We start from the raw sequence: 26,125 nt of genomic DNA, 5'->3' as shown, positions 1-26,125 counted from the left end.
GAGAAGTTCCTTTAGCATTTGTTGTAGAGCTGGTTTGGTGGTGCTGAATTCTCTTAGCTTTTGCTTGTCTGTAAAGCTTTTGATTTCTCCATCAAATCTGAATGAGATCCTTGCCAGGTAGAGTAATCTTGGTTGTAGGTTCTTCCCTTTCATCACTTTAAATACATCGTGTCACTTCCTTCTTGCTTGTAGAGTTTCTGCTGAGAAATCAGCTGTTAACTTCATGGGATTTCCCTTGTATGTTATTTGTCATTTTTCCCTTGTTGCTTTCAGTAATTTTTCTTTGTCTTTAATTTTTGTCAATTTGATTACTGTGTGTCTCAGTGTGTTTCTCCTTGGATTTATCCGACCTGGGATTCTCTGTGGTTCGTGGACTTGGGTGGCTATTTCCTTTCCCATGTTAGGGAATTTTAGACTATAATCTCTTTAGATATTTTCTCTGGTGCTTTCTCTCTCTCTTCTCCTTCTGCGACCCCTATAATGCGAATGTTGGTGCGTTTAATGTTGTCCCAGAGGTCTCTTAGGGTGTCTTCATTTCTTTTAATTCTTTTTTCTTTATTCTGTTCTGTAGCAGTGAATTCCACCATTCTCTCTTTCAGGTCACTTATCCGTTCTTCTGTCTCAGTTATTCTGCTATGATTCCTTCTAGTGTATTTTTCATTTCAGTTATTTTATTTTTCATCTTTGTTTGTTCTTTGATTCTTCTAGGTGTTTGTTCTGTAATTCTTCTAGGTGTCTGTTAAGTATTTCTTGCATCTTGTTGATCTTTGCCTTCATTCTTTTCCGAGGTCCTGGATCATCTTCACTGTCAGTATTCTGATTCTTTTTCTGGAGGGTTGCCTATCTACTACATTTAGTTGTTTTTCTGGGGTTTTATCTTGTTCATTTATCTGGTACATAGTCCTCTGGCTTTTCATTTTGTCTCTCTTTCCGTGAATGTGGTTTTCATTCCACATTCTTCAGGATTGTAGTTCTTCTTGCTTCTGCTGTCTGCCCTCCTCATGTGTAATATTATTTTTGGATTTATACCTGATATTTTGCTTTTTGTTTTCATGTTTTGTTTCATAACTACTTTCCCCCTCTTTTTCACCTTTACTACCTCCTTTTGTCTTAAAAGTGGATATTTTTTGAAAAGTAATGCATTTATTTTTTATTGTGGTTATGTATATATCATAAAATTTGCTATTTTAATCATTCTAAGTATAATTCAGTGACATTAATTACATTAGCTCTGTTATGCACCTCTCATCACTATTTCCAAAACCTTTTCATCAACCCAAACAGAAACTCTGTAACTGTTAAACATTAGCTCCTACTTCCTCCCTCCCGCTCATCCGCAGAAAGCTAATCTGCTTTCTGTCTCTATGAGTTTGCCTATTCTGTGTACTTCATATAAGTGGAATCACACAATATTTGTCCTTTTGTGTCTGGCTTATTTCACTTAACGTGATATTTTCCAGTTTCATCCATGTTGTATAATGTATGGATACTTCATTCCTTTTGTTTTTTTCTTTTAACTCATGACTTATTTTACTGTGGTAAAATGTATATAACATAAAGTTTACCATTTTAACCATTTTGAAGTGTACAATTCAGTGGCACTTAAGTACATTCACAGTGTTGTGCATCCATTAGCACCCTCCATTTGCAGAATGTTTTCATCACTCCAATCAAATTCTGTTCCCATTAAACAATAACTCAACTCCTCCCACTCCTCTCAGCCCCTGGTAACCTCTATTCTACTTTGTCTCTATGACTTTGCATATTCTAGGTTGATCATATAAGTAGAGTCATATATTATTTTTTCTTTTTTGATTGGCTTATTTTACCTAGCATAATGTTTTCAGGTTCATCCATGTTGTAGCATGTATTAATATTTCGTTGCCTTTTATGGATGAATAATATTGTTTTATGGATTTACCACATTTTGTTTATCCATTCATCAAGTGATGAACATTTGGGTTGTTTCCATCTTTTTTGCTATCGTGAATAATGCAGCTATGAACATTGGTATATAACTCTGCTTGAGTCCCTGCTTTCAATTCTTTTGTGTATATACCTAGAAGTGGAATTGCTGGGTCTTAAGTGGGTATTTTATACTGTATCATTTAAATTTATTGAGCAATTTCAAAAATTATATATTCTTTGAGTTATTTTCTTTCTGGTTGTTCTGGGGCTTACAACATACATCTTAATTTATTAGAAGTTACTTCGGATGTATGCTAACTTTATTCCAGTAAAATATAGGAACTTCTATATAACTCCATTCCCTTCTCTCTTTTCTTTGCTATTATTTTTATACATATGATGTCTGTATATATTTTAAAACTCAAGAATATATGCTTATAATTATTGCTTTATATAATCTTAATGTATTCCAAAGAGTAGAGAAAAAAGGAGAGCATAAATATATTTATAGAATTTTAAAATATATTGACCTTCTTATCAGTTTTGGTTTTCTTCATTTATTCATGTAGATTTGAATTACCATCTGGTGTCATTTCCTTACTCTAATTATAATTTCATTCCAACCTGTGCTTCTTTGTGTTGTTATTGTCAAATATATTACATATGTAATGCCCCAACAATAAAATTTTATGGACTTTTATACAGGTGCTTTTTAAATAAGAAAGGAAAAAGAAGAAATATGTAATCATGCTGTTTTTTTTAATAATTATCTACTTAATTACTTTACTAACACTTTTTTTTTCTTATGAATTCAAATTGATATCTGATGCCACATGCTTTCAGCCTGGAGACTGTCCTTTTGTCTTTTATGTAAGGCTAGCAAGAAATTCTCAGTTTTTGTTTGCCTGGGAATGTAATTTACTTAGTCTTCATTTTGAAAAATACTTTTCCTAATATAGGATTCTTAGTTGATAGTTTTTTTTTCTCTCTGAGCCTTTTGAATATGTCATCCCTGCCTCCTGGCCCCCATTGTTTCTGATGAGGAGTCAGCTGTTACTTACTATCATTCCCTTTTACATGAGGAAACATTTTTCTCTTATTGCTTTCAGTACTTTCTCTTTGACTTTGAATACTTTGACCATAATGTGTCTGGTTATGGATTTCTTTGTGTTATCCTGCATGGAGCCTTTTAAGCTTCTTGATGTGTAGATTATTGTTTTTCATCAAATTTGGGACATTTTCAACCATTATTTCTATCCCTTTCTCTCACTTCTCTCCTTTCGGTACTCTTGATTGTGCATATGTTGGTGTGCTTAATGATGTCTCACATTTCTCTGAGGCACTGTTCTTTTTCCTCATCTTTTTTTATTCTTTAGATTTGTATAATCACTATCAGTCTATCTTCAAGTTTATGTATTCTCTTTTTGCCTGCTCAGATCGACTTTGAGCCTCTTCTAGTGAATTCTTCATTTCAGTTATTGTACTTTTCAACTTGAGAATTTCCACTTTTTTAAAATGATTTCTATCATTTAATATATTCTTACTCTCTATTTGATGAATCATTGTTATTCTTCCTTCCTTTAATTATTTAAACATGGTTTCCTAAAGGTTTTTTTTTTTTTTTTGCAGTTCGTGGCCCTCTCACTGTCACAGCCTCTCTCACTGTGGAGCACAGGCTCCGGACGCGCAGGCTCAGCGGCCATGGCTCATGGGCCCAGCCGCTCCGTGGCATGTGGGATCCTCCCGGACCGGGGCAGGAACCCATGTCCCCTGCATCAGCAGGCGGACTCTCAACCACTGCGCCACCAGGGAAGCCCTCCAGTAGCTTCTTTGAAGTATTTTTCTACTAAGTGTAATGTCTGGGACCTCTCAAAGGCAGTTTCTATTGCCTGCTCCTTTTCTTCTGTATGAGTCACATTTTACTGTTTTATTGCATGTCATGTAATATTTTGTTGAAAACTAGACATTTTGGATAATATATTGTAGCAATTTTGGATACCAGTTCCCCCACTTTCAGGAACTTATTTTTCTTTTTATTGCTTGTTTGGTCATCTATTTGTTTGGTCACTTGACTGGACTAATTCTGTGAAGTCTGTTTTTCTCACAGTATGTGACCTCTAATGTCCCTGCTGAGAGTTTTTTCTCCTGTTTTTATCTTTTCATGGTTTTCCCCTGCATCTGGATACACAAGCCCCTTGTTGGTCAAAGGTTGTTTTAAGCCAGTTCAACTTTCACTCTTTCCTGTTGGATGTGTGTTTGGCTTAAAGACTATCTTCACAGTTCAGTGAATTTATCATTTTGCCCTGTATTCATCCAGGGGGTGGTAGCTAGTAGTAGGTCCTTTCTCTGGTCATGCCTGAGTAGGCAGTCTTGAGCATGTTCACAGTCTCCAACACCCCCCTCCCCAGTTATGAGTGTGATTTGATTATTTTTAAGACAAAATTTTTTAGAGCAGTTTTAGGTTTACAGCAAAATTGAGAGGACGGTACAGAGATTTCCCACATACTCCCTTCCCTACCACATGCATAGCCTCCCCCATAATCAATATCACTCACCAGAATGGTGCTTTTTTTTTTTAACTAGGGTAAACCTACATTGACACATCATAATCACCTAAGTCCATAGCTTACCTTAGGGCTCACTGTTGCTGTTGTACATTCTGTGGGTTTGGACAAGTGTATAATGATATGTATCCATTAGTATAGCATTTTAGTATCATACAGAATAGTTTGACTGCCCTAAAAATCATCTGTGCTGTGCCTATTCATGTCTCCCTCCCCACAACCCCTGTCAACCACTGATGTTTTTAGTCTCCAAAGTTTTGCCTTTTCTGGAATGTCATATAGGTTGGAGTCATACAGTATGTAGCCTTTTCAGGTTGGCTTCTTTCACTTAGTAATAATACATTTAGGGTTCCTTCATGTTTTTTCTTGGCTTGATAGCTCATTTCTTTTTCATGCTGAATAATATTCCATTATCTGGAATGTACCACAGTTTATACATTCACCTACTGAAGGACATCTTTGTTGTTTCCAAGTTTTGTCAGTTATGAATAAAGCTGCTATAAGCATCCATGGGCAGCTTTTGATATAAGTTTTCAGTTTCTTTGGGTAAATACCAAGGAGCATGATTGCTGGGTTATATGTTAAGAGTGTGTTTAGTTTTATAAGGAACCACCTAACTGTCTTGCAAAGTGGCTGTACCATTTTGCATTCCCACCAGCAGTATATGAGTTATGTTCTCCCACATTCTCACCAGCATTTGGTGTTGTCAGTGTTTTGGATTTTGGCCATTCTAGTAGGTGCATAGTGGTATTTTATGATTGTTTTAATTTGCATTTCCTGATGACATATGATGCATGGAGCATCTTTTCACAGGCTTATTTACCATCTGTATATCTTTTTTCATGAGATATCTGTTAAGAACTTTGGCCCATTTTTAAATTGGGTTATTTGGTTTTTTGTTAAGAGTCTTTGTACATTTTGGACATCAGTCTTTTATCAGATGTGTCTTTTGCAAATCTTTCCTCTGACTTTCCACTTGATATTGTCTTTCACAAAGCAAATGTTTTTAATTTTTAACGAAGTCTGGCTTATCAATGAGTTCTTTCATGGATTGTGTCTGTGTCTTTGGTGTTATATACTTCTTTTAATTTTTGATTTTATTTTTGGCTGCATTGGGTCTTCATTGCTGCATGTGGGCTTTCTCTAGTTGTGGTGAGTGGGGGCTACTCTTTGTTGTGGTTTGCAGGCTTCTCATTGTGGTGGCTTCTCTGTTGCAGAGCATGGGCTCTAGGCACACGGGCTTCAATGGTTGTGGCACGGGGGCTCAGTAGTTGTGGCTCACAGGCTTAGTTGCTCCATGGCATGTGGGATCTTCCCAGACTAGGGATCGAAACTGTGTCCCCTGCATTGGCAGGCAGATTCTTAATCGCTGCGCCACCCGGGAAGTCCTTTGGTGTTATATCTAAAAAGGCATCACCATACCCAAGGTCATGTAGGTTTTCTCCTATGTTATCTTCTAGAAGTTTTATAGTTTTGCACTTTGCATTTCAGGCTATGATCCATTTTGAGCTAATTTAAAATTTTTGTGAAAGATGTAAGGTCTGTATCTAGATTCCTTTTTTTTTTTTTGCATGTAGATGTCCAGTTGTTCCTGCACCGTTTGTTGAAGAGACTAACTTTGCTCCACTGTATTGCTTATGCTCCTTTGCCAAAGATCAGTTGACTATATTTATGGTGGGCTCTCTATTCTGTTCCACTGATCTATTTGTGTTTTCTTTTGCCAATATCTTGATTAATAAGGAACTGTCTTTGTGAGCTATAGCTTTATAGTAAGTATTGAAGTCAAGTAGCAGCAGTCCTATATTTGTCAATTTCTTTTCCTTCCATATTGTGTTGGCTGTTTGGTCTTCTGCCTCTTCATAGAAACTTTAGGATCATTTTGTCAGTCTCTAATATAACTTGCTAGGATTTTGATTGGGATTGCATCTGATCTATATAGATCAAGCTGGGAAGAATTGATATCTTGAATTTTTCTATCCATGAACATGGAATTTTCTCAACTTGTTTAGTTTTTCTTTGATTTCATTTATCAGAGTTTTATAGTTTTCCTCATATATTGAAATAGATCTTGTACCTATTTTGTTAGATTTATATCTAAGTATTTCATCTTTTGGGTGCTAATATAAATAGTATTGTGTGTTTTTTTTTTTGTTTTTTTTTTTTTTAGTATTGTGTTTTTAATTTTAAATTCCACATGTTCATTACTGGTACATACGAAAGCTATTGATTTTGTATGTTAACCTTGTATCCTGAAACCTTACTATAATCACTTATTAGTTCCAGGAGTTTTTTTGTTGATTCTTTCATTTTTTGTAAACTTTCTCTTTTTTTTTTTTTTTTTTTTTGTGGTGGTACGCAGGCCTCTCACTGTTGTGGCCTCTCCCGCTGCGGAGCACAGGCTCCGGACGCGCAGGCTCAGCGGCCATGGCTCACGGGCCCAGCCGCTCCGCGGCATGTGGGATCTTCCCGGACTGGCACACAAACCCATGTCGCCTGCATCAGCAGGTGGACTCTCAACTGCTGCGCCACCAGGGAAGCCCTGTAAATTTTCTCTTTTTAAAAAATTAATTAATTAATTAATTTTTGTCTGTGTTGGGTCTTTGTTGCTGCACACGGGCTTTTCTCTAGTTGTGGCGAGCAGGGGCTACTCTTTGTTGCAGTGCATGGGCTTCTCATTGCGGTGGCTAGCTTCTCTTGTTGCAGAGTACGGGCTATAGGCACACGGGCTTCAGTAGTTGTGGCTTGCAGGCTCTACAGTGCAGGCTCAGTAGTTGTGGCGCACGGGCTTGGTTGCCCGTGCATGTGTGATCTTTCCGGACCAGGGCTCGAACCTGTGTCCCCTGCATTGGCAGGTGGATTCTCAACCACTGCGCCACCAGGGAAGCTCTTTGTCAGTTTTCTACATAGATTATCATGTCATTTGTGAGCAAAGATAGTTTTATATCTTCTTTCTCAATCTGCATATCTTTGATTTCTCATTTTTGCCTTACTGCATTTGCAAGGACTTCCAGTATGATGTTGAAAAGGAGTTGTGAGAAGGGACATCCTTGTCTTTTTCCTGAATTACTGGAAAAGTTTCAGTCTTCTCACCATTAAGTATGATGTTAGCTGTATATTATTTGTAGGTAGTCTTTATCAAGTTGTTACTAGTTTAATGAAAGGTTTTTTATTTTTTGATCATGAATGGGTATTTGATTTTTTTCAAATGCTTTTCCTGCATCTACTGATATGATTATGTGATTTTTTTAGTCTGTTGATGTCATAGATTACATTAACTGATTTTTGAATGGTGAACCAGCCTTGCATATTTGGTATAAATCCCACTTTGTTGTGTATAATTTTAAAAAATTTGTTTTTGGATTCAATTTGCTAATATTTTGTTGAGGATTTTGAGGATTTTTGCATCTATGTTCGTGACAGATATTGGTCTATTCATTTTCTTTTAATGTCTGTCTGGTTTGGGTATTAGGGTAATGTTGGCCTCATAGAATGAATTAGGAAGCTTTCCTTCTGCTTCTGTCCTCTGAAAGAGATTATAGAGAATTTATATAATTTCATCCTTAAATATTTTGTAGAATTCCAAAAAACTACTAGAATTCATCAGTGAATTCAGAAAAGTTATATTTCTGAATTCTGTTATATTTCTATACTTTAACAATGAACTTATCAGAAAGAGAAATTAAGAAAACTATCCTATCAATCACATCAAAAAAATATCTAGGAATAAATCTAAGGAGGTAAAAGATTTGCATTCATACACAAACACACACACACAGTGGAATATTACTCAGCCGTAAAAAGAATGAAATATTCTCATTTGCAACAACATGGATGAACCGAAAGAGTATTATGCCAAGTGAAATAAATTTAGAGAAAGATAAATACTGTAAGATTTCACTTTTATGTGGAATCTAGAAAGAAAACAAATGAATAAATATAACAAAAGTTATAGATACAGAGAACAAACGAGTGGTTGCCAAAGGGGAGGGGTTGGTGGGGAGGAGAGAAATAGGTGAGGGAGATTAAGAGGTACAAACCTCCAGTTGCAAAATAAATGTCAGAGGTATGAAATGAATGGTATGGGGAGTATAGTCAGTCAATAACTATCTAATATCTCTGCATGGTGACATATCATAACTAGACTTATCATTGTGAACATTTTGAAATGTATAGGGAATGTCCAATGACTGTGTTTTGTAACAGGAACTAACATAGTGTTGCAGGTCAATTATACTTCAGAAACAAACTCATAGGAAAAGAGATCAGATTTGTGGTTACTAGAGGTGGGGAGTAGGGAGAGGGAGGATTGGATGAAGGCAGTCAAAAGGTGGAAACTTCCAGTTATAAGATAAGTACTAGGATTTTAATGTACAACATGATAAATATGACTAACAGTGCTGTGTGTTATATATGAAAGTTGTTGAGTTAATAAATCCTAAGAGTTCTCATCACAAGGAAACAATTTTTTCTATTGATTTAATTTTGTATCCATATGAGATGATGGATGCTCACTAAATCATTGTGATAATCATTTCACGATGTATGTAAGTCAAATCATTATGCTGTACACCTTAAACTTGTACAGTGCTGTTTGTCAATTATATCTCAATAAAACTGGAAGAAAAATTTGATAGAATTCAGCCATGAACCCATCTGGGCCTGGTGCTTTCTATTTTGGAAGGTTAATAATTTTTTTTTTGATCAGCTCTTCTTTTAATGTTGATCCATAGAAGTTCAGAAACACTGACCTGTAGGGTCAAGTGCAAACTCCTTAGAGCAACATGTGTCTTGTCTCCATCACCCTCCAGCCTCCATCCTGCACCTTCCCCCATGCCTGCTTCTTACTTGACTAGAGCTGGAAGGTTAATAATTTTTGATTCAATTTATAAAATAGATAAAGGTCTAATCAGACTGTCATTTCTTTTCATGTGAGTTTTGGCTGCTTGGGTCTTTCAAAGAATTGGGCCATTTAATCCAGGTTCTCAAATTTGTGGACATAGAGTTGTTCATAGTATTCCTTTTAATGCTCTTTAAATTTTTCAAGGGTTCTATAGTGATGTTCCCTCTTTCATTTCTGATGTTAATAATTTGTGCCTTCAACATTTAGAGAAGAGCTAACACCTATCCTTCTCAAACTCCTCCAAAATATAGCAGAGGGAGGAACACGCCCAAACTCATTCTACGAGGCCACTATCACCTTGATACCAAAACCAGACAAGGACATGTCACAAAGAAAGAAAACTACAGGCCAATATCACTGATGAACATAGATGCAAAAATCCTCAACAAAATACTAGCAAACAGAATCCAACAGCACGTTAAAAGGATTGTACACCATGATCAAGTGGGATTTATTCCAGGAATGCAAGGATTCTTCAAAATACGCAAATCAATCAACGTGATAAACCATATTAACAAATTGAAGGAGAAAAACCATATGATCATCTCAATAGATGCAGAGAAAGCTTTCAACAAAATTCAACACCCATTTATGATAAAAACCCTGCAGCAAGTAGGCATAGAGGGAACTTTCCTCAACACAATAAAGGCCATATTATGACAAACCCACAGCCAACATCATCCTCAATGGTGAAAAACTGAAAGCATTACCACTAAGATCAGGAACAAGACAAGGTTACCCACTCTCACCACTCTTATTCAACATAGTTTTGGAAGTTTTAGCCACAGTAATCAGAGAAGAAAAGGAAATAAAAGGAATCCAAATCAGAAAAGAAGAAGTAAAGCTGTCACTGCTTTCAGATGACATGATACTATACATAGAGAATCCTAAAGATGCTACCAGAAAACTACTAGAGCTAATCAATGAATTTGGTAAAGTAGCGGGATACAAAATTAATGCACAGAAATCTCTGGCATTCCTATATACTAATGATGAAAAATCTGAAAGTGAAATCAAGAAAACATTCCCATTTACCACTGCAACAAAAAGAATAAAATATCTAGGAATAAACCTACCTAAGGAGACAAAAGACTGGTATGGAGAAAATTATAAGACACTGGTGAAAGAAATTAAAGATGATACAAATAGATGGAGAGATATACCATGTTCTTGCATTGGAAGAATCAACATTGTGAAAATGATTCTACTACCCAAAGCAATCTACAGATTCAGTGCAATCCCTATCAAACTACCACTGGAATTTTTGATATAATTAGAACAAAAAATTTCCCAATTTGTATGGAAACACAAAAGACCCCGAATAGCCAAAGCAATCTTGAGAACGAAAAACGGAGCTGGAGAAGTCAGGCTCCCTGACTTCAGACCATACTACAAAGCTACAGTAATCAAGACAGTATGGTACTGGCACAAAAACAGAAAGGTAGATCAATGGAACAGGGTAGAAAGCTCAGAGATAAACCCATGAACATATGGTCGCCTTATCTTTGATAAAGGAGGCAGGAATGTACAGTCGAGAAAGGACAGCCTCTTCAATAAGTGGTGCTGGGAAAACTGGACAGGTACATGTAAAAGTATGAGATTAGATCACTCCTTAACAGCATACACAAAAATAAGCTCAAAATGGATTAAAGACCTAAATGTAAGGCCAGAAACTATCAAACTCTTAGAGGAAAACATAGGCAGAACACTCTATGACATAAATCACAGCAAGATCCTTTGTGATCCACTTCCTAGAGAAATGGAAATAAAAACAAAAATAAACAAATGGGACCTAATGAAACTTCAAAGCTTTTGCACAGCAAAGGAAACCATAAACAAGACCAAAAGACAACCCTCAGAATGGGAGAAAATATTTGCAAATGAAGTAACTGACAAAGGATTAATCTCTAAAATTTATAAGCAGGCCATGCAGCTCAATAACAAAAAAACAAACAACCCAATCCAAAAACGGACAGAAGACCTAAATAGACATTTCTCCAAAGAAGATATACAGACTGCCAACAAACACATGAAAGAATGCTCAACATCATTAATCATTAGAGAAATGCAAATCAAAACTACAATGAGATATCATCTCACACCAGTCAGAATGGCCATCATCAAAAAATCTAGAAACAATATATGCTGGAGAGGGTGTGGAGAAAAGGCAACACTCTTGCACTGCTGGTGGGAATGTGAATTGGTACAGCCACTATGGAGAACAGTATGGAGGTTCCTTAAAAAACTACAACTAGAAATACCATATGACCCAGTAATCCCACTACTGGGCATATACCCTGAGAAAACCGTAATTCAAAAAGAGTCATGTACCAAAATGTTCATTGCAGGTCTATTTACAATAGCCAGGTGATGGAAACAACCTAAGTGTCCATCATCGGATGAATGAATAAAGAAGACGTGGAACATATGTACAATGGAATATTACTCAGCCCTAAAAAGAAATGAAATTGAGCTATTTGTAATGAGGTGGATGGACCTGGAGTCTGTCATACAGAGTGAAGTAAGTCAGAAAGAGAAAGGCAAATACCGTATGCTAACACATATATATGGAATTTAAGAAAAAATGTCATGAAGAACCTAGGGGTAAGACAGGAATAAAGACACAGACCTCCTAGAGAATGGACTTGAGGATATGGGGAAGGGGAAGGGTAAGCTGTGACAAAGTGAGAGAGTGGCATGGATATATATACACTACCGAACGTAAAATAGATAGCTAGTGGGAAGCAGCCACATAGCACAGGGAGATCAGCTCTGTGCTTTGTGACCACCTAGAGGGGTGCGATAGGGAGGGTGGGAGGGAGGGAGGTGCAAGAGGGAAGAAATATGGGAACATATGTATATGTATAATTGATTAACTTAGTTATAAAGCAGAAACTAACACACCATTGTAAAGCAATTATACTCCAAAAAAGATGTGAAAAAAAAAGAACTAAGAAAAATAATTTGTGTCTTCTTTTTTTCTTAGCCTGGTTAACAGGCTTATTAATTTTATCAGTTGTTTAAATACCAGCTTTTGTTTTCATTTATTTTCTCTATTGATTTCCTTTTTTAAATTTCATTGATTTCTGCTCTAATTCTTATTATTCCTCTTCTTTCTGCTTGCTTTTGATTTAATTTCCTCTTTTTTCCAGTTACTTAAGGTGGAAACTTACTGATTTTAGATATTTCTTATTTTCTAATATATGCATTGAATGTTATAAATTTCCTTCTATGTACTGCTTTTGCTGCATCCCACACATTTTGATAAGTTGTGTTTTCATGTTCATTTAAATTATTTTAAAGTTTCTGTTGAAATTTCTGCTTTGACCCATGTTTTATTTACAGTATTGTTTAATCTTTACATATTTTGGAATTTTCATGTTATCTTTCTATTATTGATTTCTATTTTAATTCCATTGTGGTCTAACAGCAGATATTATATGATTTCTATACTTCAGATTTGTTAAAGTATGTTTTATGGCTCAGAATGTGGTCTTTCTTGGTGAATATTCCATTTGAATTTGGTAAGAATGGATCTAGTAGTCTGTACATTTCAATTATATCCAATTGATTGATGGTGTTGCTGCATTCGACTATGTTCTTACTGATTTTGTGCCTGCTCTGTCTGTCCATTTCTGAGAGAGAGGTGTTGAAATCTTCAAAAATGATAGTAGATTCATCTGTTTCTCCTTGCTGTTCTATCAGTTTTTGCCTAACATAGTTTGATGCTCTGTTGTTAGGCTCATACATGTTAAGAATTGTTATGTTTTCTTGGAGAACTGACCTCTTTATCATTATGTAATGCCCTTCTTTATCCCTGATAATTTTCCTTACATTGAAATGTGCTCTATCTGAAATTAATATAGCTACTCCTGCTTTCTTAGGATAGTGTTAGCATGGTATATTTTTCTCCATCCATTTACTTTTTATCTCTATGTGTCTTTATATTTAAAGTGGGTTTCTTGTAGACAATGTATAGTTCAGGCATTTAAAAAAAATCCGTTTGGACAATCTCTTTTTAATTGGTGCACTTAGGCCATTGAAATTCAAAATGATGATAGATACAGTTGGATTAATATCTACAATATTGTACTGTTACAGTCTTCTATTTGTTGTTCTTGTTCTTTTTTCCTGTGGTTGTCTTCCACTCTTCTTCTGCCTTTTGTGGTTTTAGTTGAGTATTTTATATGATTCCATTTTCGCTCTTTTCTTAGCATATAGGTTATACTTTAAAAAACTTTTCTTAGTGGTTGCTCTAGAGTTTGCAATATACATGTACCACTAATCCAAGTACACTTTCAAATAACACTGTACCACTTCATGAGTAGTGTGAGTACCTTATAATATCAAAATTCCTCCCTCCCACCCCTTGTATCATTGCTGTCATTTATTTCACTTTATTCTAAGTGTTATTTATTTCACTTTATTCTCTCTATATATACATATATATATACACAGAGAGAAGATATATAAATATGCACACAGTATTGAACACATTTTTATTGTTATTATTTTGAACAGTTATCTGTTAGATCAGTTAAGGGCAAGAAAAAAAATTTTATTTTACCTTCACTTATCCCATCTTCCATGCTCTTACTTTATGTACATCCAAGTTTCTGACCTGTATTATTTCTCTTCTCTCTGGAGAACTTCTTTTACCATTTCTTGCAAGGTCAGACGGTTGGCAACAAATTGCCTCAATTTTTGTTTGTCTGAGAAAGTCTTTATGTCTCCTTTACTTTTGAATGGTATTTTCACAGGGTATAGAATTGTAAGTTGATGCTGTTTTTATCTCAGTACTAAATATTTCACTCCACTCTCTTCTTGCTTGTATGGCTTCTAAGAAGTTGGATATAATTCTTATCTTTGCACCTAAATTTTAAGATCAGGTGTTTTTTTCCTCTGGCTTGTTTCAGGACTTTTTTCTTTATCTTTGATTTTCTGTAATTGGAAAATTATATGCATAGGTGTAGTTTTTGGTATTTATCCTGCTTGGTGTTCTCAGAGCTTCCTGGGTCTGTGGTTTGGTATTGGACATTAATTTGGGGAAATTTTCAGTCATTATTGTTTCAAATGTGTCTTCTGTTCCTTTCTTTTTTCTTTTGGTATTCCCATTACACTTATATTATACCTTTTGCAGTTGTCCCACAGTCCGTTGACATTCTCTTCTTTTTTTTTTTTTTCAGTCTTTGTTCTCTTTGCTTTTCTGTTTTCAAGGATTCTCTAGCTCATAGATTCTTTCCTCAGCCCTGTCAAGTTTATTAAAAAGTCCATCAAAGACAATCTTCATGTTTGTTACAGTGTTTTTTACCTCTGGCATTTCTTTTTGCTTCTTTCTTAGCCTATCCAGCTCTCTGCTTATGTTGCCTGTCTACTTTATTCATTGGAACCCTTAGCATATTAATCATAGTTATTTTAAATTCCTGGCCTGATAATTCCAACATCACTGCCATGTCTGGTTCTGATGCTTACTGTCTCTTCAAATTGTGTTTTTTGCCTTTTGGTATGCCTTGTACTTTTTTCTTGGTAGTGGGATTTGACATACTTGGTAAACGGAACTACTGTAAATAGGCCTTTAGTAATGTGGTGGCTAGGTGTGGAAGAGGGAGAGGCCTATAGTCCTATGACTAGTTTTCAGTCTTTTCGTGAGTCTCTGCCTCTGAACTGTGAACTTCACACGTTTCTCTTTTTTTTCCTCCCCTCTTAACGTGGTACAGAATGGCTAGCGTACACTGGGGTTGAGTATTTCTCTTCCCCAGGTCAGTTAGTCTCTGATAATACCCCAGTAGGTTAGGCCCTGGTTCACTAGTTTCCCATGAGGGCAGGCCTTGTTAAGAACAGATTGCTTTAAGCTGTTTCAAAATGGTTCCTTTTTACCTTTTCCTGCCAAAGCCCAAGTGGATTTTTCTATGATATTTACTGTGGGAATCTGGTTGAGCTCCTGGAGATTAATCTGACGATATTGTGGGTATCCCCCTGTAACTATGTCCTCTTGGAGTTTTAACTCTCAGACTTGTCCACACTGAACCTCCAGCAGTCTGTCAACTACAGTTCTCAATTTCCTGCCCTAGCAGTGGTGCCCTTGGTAGTTTTTACTTGTGAATCTCTCTTGTGCTATGCGTCAACTCCTTGTATTTTTGCCAGTCTCCCCAATCTTGGGGGTAGTGGTTTGCCCTGTGTCCTCACCTCTCTTTTGGATCCAAGAAGAGTTGTTGATTTTTAAAAGTCTTTCCAGTTTTTTACTTGTTAGGATGGAGTTGTGCCTTCCAAGATCCTTACATGTGGAGCCATAAACTGGAAGTGTGATTTGATTTTTAAGCTTGGCTTCCTTACCATCACCCCTGGATCAGAATACCTTAATTTTCAGTCTGTGTTTGGTCAGAGGTTCTGATAAGCTCCTTGAGCCACTCAGGCTCAAGTCTCTTCGCTGATGGATCTGTGTATGCCTTGAGGAATGCTTTCTAGTCCCACATTTCCCTCTGATTGTTCCTGAGCGGGTGCAGCCTAGAACATATGCATAGCCTTTTGTATCCCCAGGGATGAGTGTGACCCTAGGATTATTCTTCTTGTCTCTCCCTGGTTCTCTCTGTTCAAACTTCTGGCTTGTCTGCTATTTCACTTGTTGCTACTACTATCTTGGAGGTACCAGCCCCTTCTTAATTGCTTACCAGCAAGATCTCCATTGTTTTTGACTATGCCCTTAGGTAGGAATCTCTCCTTGCTCTGTTCCAAATAAAGTCATTCCCCTTAGGCAGAAATGCTGAGCTCTTCCTCTTTGTTGCCCACTTCTTCCCCTGGGTAGAAACTGGCACACCGCTGCAGCTGGGGGCAGGAGCATGGCAGCTACTCTTGCAGTGACACCCCTACTATATGAGTAGATGTTGGAGAGATGGTAGCCCCTAATCTACTTAGCATGCCCTCCTGTCCTGCATCCTCTGCCAAATGAGCCAGCCTGGGTGAAGGGGATTAGGGTCCCAGTATTCTTCAGCTGTTACCCCTGGGGTAGAGCCCTTACCCTAAGAGTGAGAACTGAGTGGGGAAAGGAAGACCCAGTCCTCTCGTTGTGCCTGCCAATAATAGCACTTCTGCAACACAGATCTGGGAATGATGAGAGTGGCTGGCAGCCTGAGTCTAGGACCTGGAGGGAGAGGTAATTCCCGCTTTCTTTTTGTTTTAAATTGAAGTTGATTTTCAACATTATATCAGTTTCCGGTGTACAGCATAGTGATTTGATATTTTTGTATATTACAAAATGATACCACAATAAGTCGTTACCACTTTTCACCATACAAAGTTATTATAGTATTATTGCCTATATTCCCTATACTGTACATTATGTCCCCGTGACTTACTTATTTTATAACTGGAAGTTTGTGCCTCTCTATCTCCGTCACCTATTTCACTCATCTCCCTACCCCACTCCTGAATTCCTATTTTCTTGACAGCACTCATCTGGTGTAGCCTCCATGACATGGAGGTGGTGTGGATAGGAGCAGGTCATGGCTCAAATGCCACAGACTCCCACTGTTGTTACTGAGATTCAGTTGATTTTTTAAAAATAAATGTTTTTCCATTTGCTGTATGCCCTTAGGACACTTTCCAGAGACCTTAAATGGTTGTTTTAATGATTTTTCCAGGCAAGTGGTTGTTTCACTGGGGAGAGGGGGTCCAAGAGCTCCTTAATACCACTGTTGCAGAAGTTCCATTTTCATTGATTATTTTGAAAACTGGAAGTAGGAGGTTTAATGTACCAACAGAGACCTCTATGAGATAGGGCTTACAATGAGGCCATTATAATGTAGGCCAGCATTATATCCTTGTTAGCAAGCTGAAAACTCAGTTTGGTAGCTATGGGTCTTTTAAAAAGTAAAAGTAAAAGGAATACTTCAAAGTAATGGCTTCAATTTACTCCAGTTCACCAAAATTTTATTGACTTCCTCCCTTGGAATACCAATTTTATGGTGAGTGATCTTTGTTTTACTTTAAAGCTTTTTTTAGAAAACCTGAGGCTCATATTAATACATTATTTGTGGTTATTAGAATGTCCCATAGGTAATATGGTATGGTAACTAAAGCAGAGAACTGAAAGTCAAATTTCTTTTCTCCCCATCCCCTTACTCTCATTTTTAATACCAATCTAGGAAATATTAGAAATCACTTAACTGCTAAATTGGTTCATTCAGCTGCAAAATGGAACTAATATTGTGCGTCACAAGGGTGTTGTGAAGCTTAATAAATATTGCTAAAGCATTTGTTTCCATGAAAACTCCTGTATTTGTTTTATTTTAAAAATATATTTCTTACACTTTAAAATGTGCCCATAAAGTAAGGGCTTGTACACACATGTAAAATAGTTTAATCTAGTGTATATATAGCCAAATGGAAAAGAGCAGTAATATAATTATAGTGTTGATTTATTGGATATATATCCTGAGGAAGTTGTGGTTTTCCTTTCTTTTTTTTTAAATGGGTGTTGAATTTTGTCAAAAGCTTTTTCTGCATCTATTGAGATGATCATATGGTTTTTATTCTTCAATTTGTTTCTTCATTGATTGATTTGTGTATATCAAAGAATCCTTGCATCCCTGGGAAAAATGCCACTTGATCATGGTGTATGATCCTTTTAATGTGTTGTAGGATTCTGTTTGCTAGTATTTTGTTGAGGATTTTTGCATCCATGTTCATCAGTGGTATTGGTCTGTAATTTTCTTTTTTTGTAGTATCTTTGTCTGGTGATGGTAGCCTCATAGAATGAGTTTGGGAGTGTTCCTTGCTCCGCAATTTTTTGGAAGAGTTTGAGAAAGATGGGTGTTAGCTCTTCTCTAAATGTTAGAATTCGCCTGTGAAGCCATCTGGTCCTAGACTTTTGTTTGTTCGAAGATTTTTAATCACAGTTTCAATTTCATTACTTGTGATTGTTCTTTTCATATTTTCTATTTCTTCCTGGTTCAGGCTTGGAAGGTTATACCTTTCTAAGATTTGTCCATTTCTTCCAGGTTGTCCATTTTATTGGCATAGAGTTGCTTGTAGTAGTCTCTTAGGATGCTTTGTATTTCTGAAGTGTCTGCTGTAACTTCTCCTTTTTCATTTCTAATTTTATTGATTTGAGTCCTCTCCCTCTTTTTCTTGATGAGTCTGCTAATGGTTTATCAATTTTATCTTCTCAAAGAACCAGCTTTTAGTTTTATTGATCTGTGCTGTTGTTTTCTTTGTATCTATGTCATTTATTTCTGCTCTGATCTTCATGATTTCTTTCCTTCTGCTAACTTTGGGTTTGGTTCTTCTTTCTCTAGTTCCTTTAGGTGTAAGGTTAGATTATTTATTTGAGATTTTTCTTGTTTCTTGAGGTAGCCTTGTATAGCTATAAACTTCCCTCTTAGAACTGCTTTTGCTACATCCCATTGGTTTTGGATTGTCGTGTTTTCATTGTCATTTGTCTCTAGGTATTTTTTGATTTCCTGTTTGATTTCTTCAGTGATCTCTTAGTTATTTAGTAACGTATTGTTTAGCGTCCATGTGTTTGTGTTTCTTACGTTTTTCTCCCTGTAGTTCATTTCTAATCTCATAGCATTGTGGTCAGAAAAGATGCTTGATATGATTTCAGTTTTCTTAAAGTTGCTGAGGCTAGATTTGTGACCCAAGATGTGAACTGTCCTGGAGAATGTTCCGTGCGTACTTGAGAAGAAAGTGTAATCTACTGTTTTTGAATGGAATGTCCTATAAATATCAGTTACATCTATCTGGTCTATCGTGTCATTTAAAGCTTGTGTTTCCTTATTTATTTTCATTTTGGATGATCTGTCCATTGGTGTAAGTGAGGTGTTAATGTCCCCCACTATTATTGTGTTACTGTCAATTTCCTCTTTTATAGCTGTTAGCAGTTGCCTTATGTATTGAGGTGCTTCTATGTTGGGTGCATATATATTTATAATTGTTATATCTTCTTCTTGGATTGATCCCTTGATCATTATTATATAGTGTCCTTTCTTGTCTCTTGTAACATTCTTTATTTTAAAGTCTATTTTATCTGATATGAGTATTGCTACTCCAGCTTTCTTTTGATTTCCATTTTCATGGAATATCTTTTTCCATCCCCTCACTTTCAGTCTGTATGTGTCCCTAGGTCTGAAGTGGGTCTCCTGTAGATAGCATATAGATGGGTCTTGTTTTTGTATACATTCAGCAAGCCTGTGTCTTTTGGTTGGAGCATTTAATCCATTCACGTTTAAGGTAATTATTGATATGTATGTTCCTGTGACCATTTTCTTAATTGTTTTTGGTTTGTTTTTGTAGGTCCTTTTCTTCTCTTGTGTTTCCCACTTAGAGAAGTTCCTTTAGCATTTGTTGTAGAGCTGGTTTGGTGGTGCTGAATTCTCTTAGCTTTTGCTTGTCTGTAAAGCTTTTGATTCTCCATCGAATCTGAATGAGATCCTTGCCAGGTAGAGTAATCTTGGTTGTAGGTTCTTCCCTTTCATCACTTTAAGTATATCATGCCGCTCCCTTCTGGCTTGTAGAGTTTCTGCTGAGAAATCAGCTGTTAACCTTATGGGAGTTCCCTTGTATGTTATTTGTCGTTTTTCCCTTGCTGCTTTCTATAATTTTTCTTTGTCTTCAAGTTTTGCCAATTTGATTACTGTGTGTCTTGGCATGTTTCTCCTTGGGTTTATCCTGTATGGGACTCGCTGCACTTCCTGGACTTGGGTGGCTATTTCCTTTCCTATGTTAGGGAAGTTTAGACTATAATCTCTTCAGATATTTTCTCTGGTCCTTTCTCTCTCTCTTCTCCTTCTGGGACCCCTATAATGCGAATGTTGTTACGTTTAATGTTGTCCCAGAGGTCTGTTAGGCTGTCTTCATTTCTTTTCATTCTCTTTTCTTTATTCTGTTCCACAGCACTGAATTCCACCATTCTGTCTTCCAGGTCACTTATCCGTTCTTCTGCCTCAGTCATTCTGCTATTGATTCCTTCTAGTGTAGTTGTCATTTCAGTTATTGTATTGTTTATCTCTGTTCTTTAATTCTTCTAGGTCTTTGTTAAACATTCTTGCATCTTCTTGATCTTTACCTCCATTGTTTTTCCGACGTCCTGGATCATCTTCACCGTCTTTATTCTGAATTCTTTTTCTGGAAGGTTGCCTATCTCCACTTCATTTAGTTGTTTTTCTGGGGTTTTATCTTGTTCCTTCATCTGGGACATAGCCCTCTGCCTTTTCATCTTGTGTATCTGTCTGTGAATGTGGTTTTTGTTCCACAGGCTGCAGGATTGTAGTTCTTCTTGCTTCAGCTGTCTGCCCTCTGGTGAATGAGACTATCTGTGGTTTTCTAAAGTTAGAAAGTATTGCTTTATGTAATTGATTTTTATGTATCAATTGGCTAATCATCTGTTGTAGTGCAAAATAGAAAAGTTGTAATTAAGTATAATTATAACACGTCTTCTTAGTAATATGTAGTCTTGAAAAAATATATATAATTTGAAATAAATATGTATTTATATGTATTTTTTTCCTTTTTTAATGATAGACAAAGCTATGATACTGGGAAGATGGATAAGCTTTCTGTTCCACAGGAAATGCTGGTAAGGATTATGTTAAATATTGCAGAAGTAGGTTCAAGAAATACAGTTTATGTTATTGTAAGAAAATTATGATAGGCTGTCCCTCCATTTGTGAGTAGATTATTCACTGGGCACATCATTTAATATCTCAGTGCATTAGTTTCTGTAAAGTTAATATAGAATTACCCTCCAGGTAAATTCTTGTACCCATGAATTAATTAATACATGTAAAGTGCTTAGGACAATGTTTGGCTATATAAGTTTTAGTATTTGTTTGCATGTTCAAAAATTCTAGGTTTCTTTAACCACCCAGATAGAACATGCTTGGTATGGAAGTTAATTTTAATATTTTATCAAGTAAAATGTGATTATGTAAATAAATCTGATTTAAAACTAATTTAATGCATGCCATAGCAGAATGGAATTTTTTTGAATATCCGTCTCTGCTTCTTACCATTATTACAGTATATCCCACAAAATGTAACTGAATACATACACACACATACACATATATATCTATACATATATTTATATGTATATACACACACACACACATATATATATATCAATATATCTAACAATGTGGTAGATGGGGAAAAAAAGAGAAGTATAAAACGTGGCCTCTGCCCTTAAATAGCTTATGTTTAAAGGATGAAACTAATACAGGTGAATACAATGGAATATTATTCAGCCACGAAAAGGAAGGAAATTCTGACACATGCTACAACATAGATGAACCTTGAGGACATTATGCTAAGTGAAATAAGCCATTATCAAAAAGACATACTGTATGATTCCAGTTCAGTGAGATATGTTGGGTAGTCAAATTCATAGAGGTGGAAAATAGAATGGTGGTTGCAGAGGTTTGGAGGGAGGAGAACATGGGGAGCTATTGTTTAATGGGTAGAGAGTTCAATTTTGTGAGATTAAAAGAGTTCTGGAGATGTATGGTGGTGCTGGTTGCACAACAGTGTGAGTATACTTAATGCTACTGAACTGTACACTTAAAAATGGTTAAAATGGTCAATTTTATGTTATGTGTATTTCATCACAATTAAAAATAATGAAAATATATTATGATAGTGTCATATAATAGAATATCGTATAACAACGAGAATAGACTACAATAATTGTAACAGTATGGATGTTCTCACATATAATGTTGAACAAACAGAGCAAAATACAAAGTAGTACATACTGTATGATTCCATAAATGTGAATGCCAAAAGCAGGTAGAACTAATACATGGTGTTGGAAGTCAGATAATTGGTTACCCTTGTTTGGAATTGTGTCTGAAAAGAGATATGAGATGAGACTAATGTTCTGTTTCTTGATTTCTGTGTTGTTAACATATGTGTGCTCACTTTGTGAAAATTCAGAGTTGTACCATTGAGATTTTGGAACTTTTTTGTATGTATTTTATACTTCAATTAAAATTTCAAAAAAAGATTTATAAAAATGAGTACAAGTGAAACAATTTGGGAAAAATAAGTGATAAACTGTGTGGTACTAACCTGAAGTATACGCAAAGGCATGCAGAAAAGGGGAATATTAATGTTGACTAGAATAGTTGAAGAAGCCTTTTGGTAGGAGATAGGCCTCGAAAAGCAGATGGGGTTCATGTAGTTAAAAGGGAGGGAGAAGGGAATATGAGGCAAGGGATCTAGGTGAGAAGACGTCTGGAGGAGGAAATGAGGATGGAAGGTAGGATTTAAGTGTGATTGAAATCTAATATTCATATTGCAAGGTATGGAGAAGTAAGATTATAAAATAGTTTTTCTTTCATGCTAGCAGTATTTTATTGTGGTATAACTTAAATAAATATATACACTAAATTGCACAAATTTTAAAGTTGTACAGCCTGATGAGTTTCAGTTTATCTATATAGTTTTGTAACTACCACACAGATCAAGATACAGAACTTTCCATCACCCTCAAAAGTTACCTTGGCCCCTTTCCAGTTAATAGCCATTCATACCCCCATGATAAAACCACTATTCTGACTTTTATTGCTGTAGAATATTTTTGGCTTATCTTGAACTGTGTATAAATGAAATCATACAGTATGTACTGTTTTATGTCTGGCTTCTTTTGCTTAACATAATAGTTTTGAGGTTCATCCATTTTGTTTTATCTTTCTGATTATTTGACCCTTTTACTATTACGAAATAGCTACAGTCTTTCTCAGAGATGCCATATTTACTCCATCAGAGTCCTCTGGGGAAGTTTATAAGTTGAGAGTTGCTCCACAGTAATAATAATGATATTAAGTACATTATATCCATCTTGGTTTTTGAATTAAAAAACTGAAAGGTATCACACCCTAAAAGTCATTTTTCTAGGGTTCGCAGAGCCCTAATGTGCTTAACATTTTTTTTTTAAATTAGAAGAACACCTTTGCCTGATCCTACTGTCCTCATTACACTTAGAGGCAGAATAGAATCTTCATTGAAATAGGCCTCCTACTTTCAAAATGTGAATCTATAGTTAAATAAGTCTGTGCTAAGTAGAGTTATTCCCCTTGTCAGTGTAGATCTGGCTGGAGAAACTGAATTATGAAATACTTTATTAATTTTAAAACTTGGTTGAGTTGGGAAAAATCTTGTCTATAGGAAAGTATATCTGCTCCTAGTGAAAAGGTGGTATATGAGCCCTTGGTCCAATTGGTTAATCTCAACTAGGCTATAAAGTCTTTGAGAGAGGGATTATGTCTTTCTATTTATTTCTTTTGATGGAGGCCTAATATAATGTTACCTAAACAGTAGGTGGTAAGATGATTACATTAAATATTGCTGTGCTTTAATTTCCTTATTTTTAAAGTGGGGATGATTAAGTACTTTACCACTAAAACAGTGTTAAGAAAATAATTATATTAACACAATTATATTAAATTTAAATAAACTATTACTGTAAAATTCTCAGATGGTATTTGGTGTGGGTAGCATAATGATGAGACATATCCTAAGACTATGTGGTTGCTTAAGGAAATGCTATTTCATAATTATGACTGAGGTTTGAGAAATGCCTGTCACTGTGTAAGTGCTAGTCAGCTGTTGTATTGCAGTTAAACCCTCAGCTGTGTGTGTTTTTTTTCTATTTTTAATTATAGGGTAAAGTTCTACGGTTACTAGCCACTGCTTATATGGATTGGGACGGCAAAGAATATTATAAGGCTCTCAGCGCTGTAAACCTAGCAAACAAGGTATAAGAGGTTTTTTACTTTTGAAAATTAACTTAATGAAATTTTGAAAGCATTGATTCACATTTTGAAATCCAGTGTAGACATTTGCTCCAGTATTCCTGTTTTTTTTTTTTAAACAACAGATTGTTACAATGTCTTCTGCAGCACAGAAAGGAAGAATAAAATATACCTCTGACAACAGATATTTTTGAAAAAAATTTTCTTTTGCACAAAACAGAAAAGGTTCTCCGATGTGAGTAAATTTTAGGATAAAGTAAATGATAAAATAGGCAGATAATGGGATTTAGTTTAAGAAAACCAACATCAGTCTTTCACTTTCAGCTGATGCTCATACATACATACATACTCATATACATACATACATACAATACCTCTATACTCCTGGATAAGGAATATTGATAGGCTGATGCCTGTTTAAAGAGATTCAATTAGGATCAATGTGTTTTACTCTATAAGGCGATTAAATATACTGATACATTTTTAAAAATTTTTATTTATTTTGGCTGCATTGGATCTTCGTTGCTGGGCGCGGGCTTTCTCTAGTTGCGGTGAGCAGGGGCTACTCTTTGGTGCGGTGCACGGGCTTCTCATTGCGGTGGCTTCTCTTGTTGTAGAGCATGGGCTATAGGCACGCAGCTTCAGTAGTTGTAGCACATAGGCTCAGTCGTTGTAGCACGTGGGCTCTAGAGCGCGGGCTCAGTAGTTGTGGCACATGGGCTTATTGCTCCATGGCATGTGGGATCTTCCCAGACCAGGGATGGAACGCTTGTCCCCTGCATTGGCAGGCGGATTCTTAACCACTGCACCACCAAGGAAGTCCCTGATACATTTTCAAAAGATTTTTTCGACAAGATGGGAAGCATGAAAGTGAATAGTTGAATTTATCAGAATATTAAATTGCCCAAAGAAACCATTTACTTGAATTATATTTTCCTGAAATTTGTCAACGTGGTTGGGGTTATTTAATGCTGAAAAACGTATTTTACATTAATATTTTTAAATTAAAAAATATTAATATACATGAACATATTCAAAAGCTGCATCCTTTTTTTTTTTTTTGCATTTGCTAAGATGCAAATCTAAATAAAAAATAGGATCCAAGACAACGGAGGAGGCTGCATACTAGCTACATGGCTTCTTGTCAGCATGTCTCTTTGTTCACTGGATACAGAAGTTGCAGTTTTTATTACAATAATCGTCCATCTGCATTACTCCTGACATCACATTTAATAGCCTAATTATTGACCCTGGACATTGATGAACTGGGTGCATTAGGATTTCAGTGGCAATATACACTTAAAAGAGTTTTATTTGTAAATAATTTCAAACCTAGAGAAAGATTGAAAGGATAAGAATAGTTCAAAGAATACCCGTCTATTTACTTTACCCAGAATCACCTGTTATTAACATTTTGTGCATTCTCTCTTCTCTGTATTATTGAGGAAATATAATTCATATATTCATCTTATTGAGGGTAATATATATTGATATCTATAATAATAATATATGTTATATACACTCAGTAGTGAACTGTATAGCATGTTTTTCTCTCCAACATAGGACTAATCAATCTAGGATTAGGTATTGCATTTATGAGACATGTCTCTTTAGTCCCCTGTAATCTGGAACATTTCTGTAGCCTTTCTTTTGACTTTTGTGTCACTGATATTTTGGAAGAATACATTAGCTTCCTACCTTGTTTTAAATGAAAATTCATTTGAGATTTATCTGATGTTTCCTTGTGATTAGACTCATATTATGCATTTGTGACTGGAATACTGCATGAGTGATATTGCGTCCCTTCTCAGGGCATCACATTTGGAGGCCCCTGATGTCCATCTGCTCCTCATTGGTGATAATACTGATCACCTGTTCAAAAGTGTGTATCTTCACTATATATTAACCATTTTTCCCTTGCAACCAATAAACACTTTAAAATTATGCATATACCCTGCTTTTTATTAAAAATTTCCTTAAGGGCTTCCCTGGTGGGGCAG

The 26,125-nt window shown here is 35.8% G+C and overlaps 1 protein-coding gene across 1 annotated transcript in view; it reads left to right on the top strand.

The window, feature by feature from the left end:
- Positions 1–26,125, top strand: part of TEX11 (testis expressed 11) — a 345,168-nt gene that overhangs the window by 124,602 nt on the left and 194,441 nt on the right. The window contains exons 10-11 of the mRNA XM_027093589.1: positions 20,893–20,947; positions 24,036–24,128. Coding sequence (XP_026949390.1) covers positions 20,893–20,947; positions 24,036–24,128 — 148 coding nt within the window. The remainder of the gene's footprint in view (positions 1–20,892; positions 20,948–24,035; positions 24,129–26,125) is intronic.

This window comes from Aethalodelphis obliquidens, unplaced genomic scaffold (genome assembly GCF_003676395.1).
Source record: "Aethalodelphis obliquidens isolate GAN/ISIS:26980383/991018 unplaced genomic scaffold, ASM367639v1 scaffold85, whole genome shotgun sequence".
Lineage (NCBI taxonomy): Eukaryota > Metazoa > Chordata > Mammalia > Artiodactyla > Delphinidae > Aethalodelphis > Aethalodelphis obliquidens.
The sequence above is the reverse complement of the archived record's forward strand: the minus strand, read 5'-3'. Positions and strand labels throughout refer to the sequence as shown.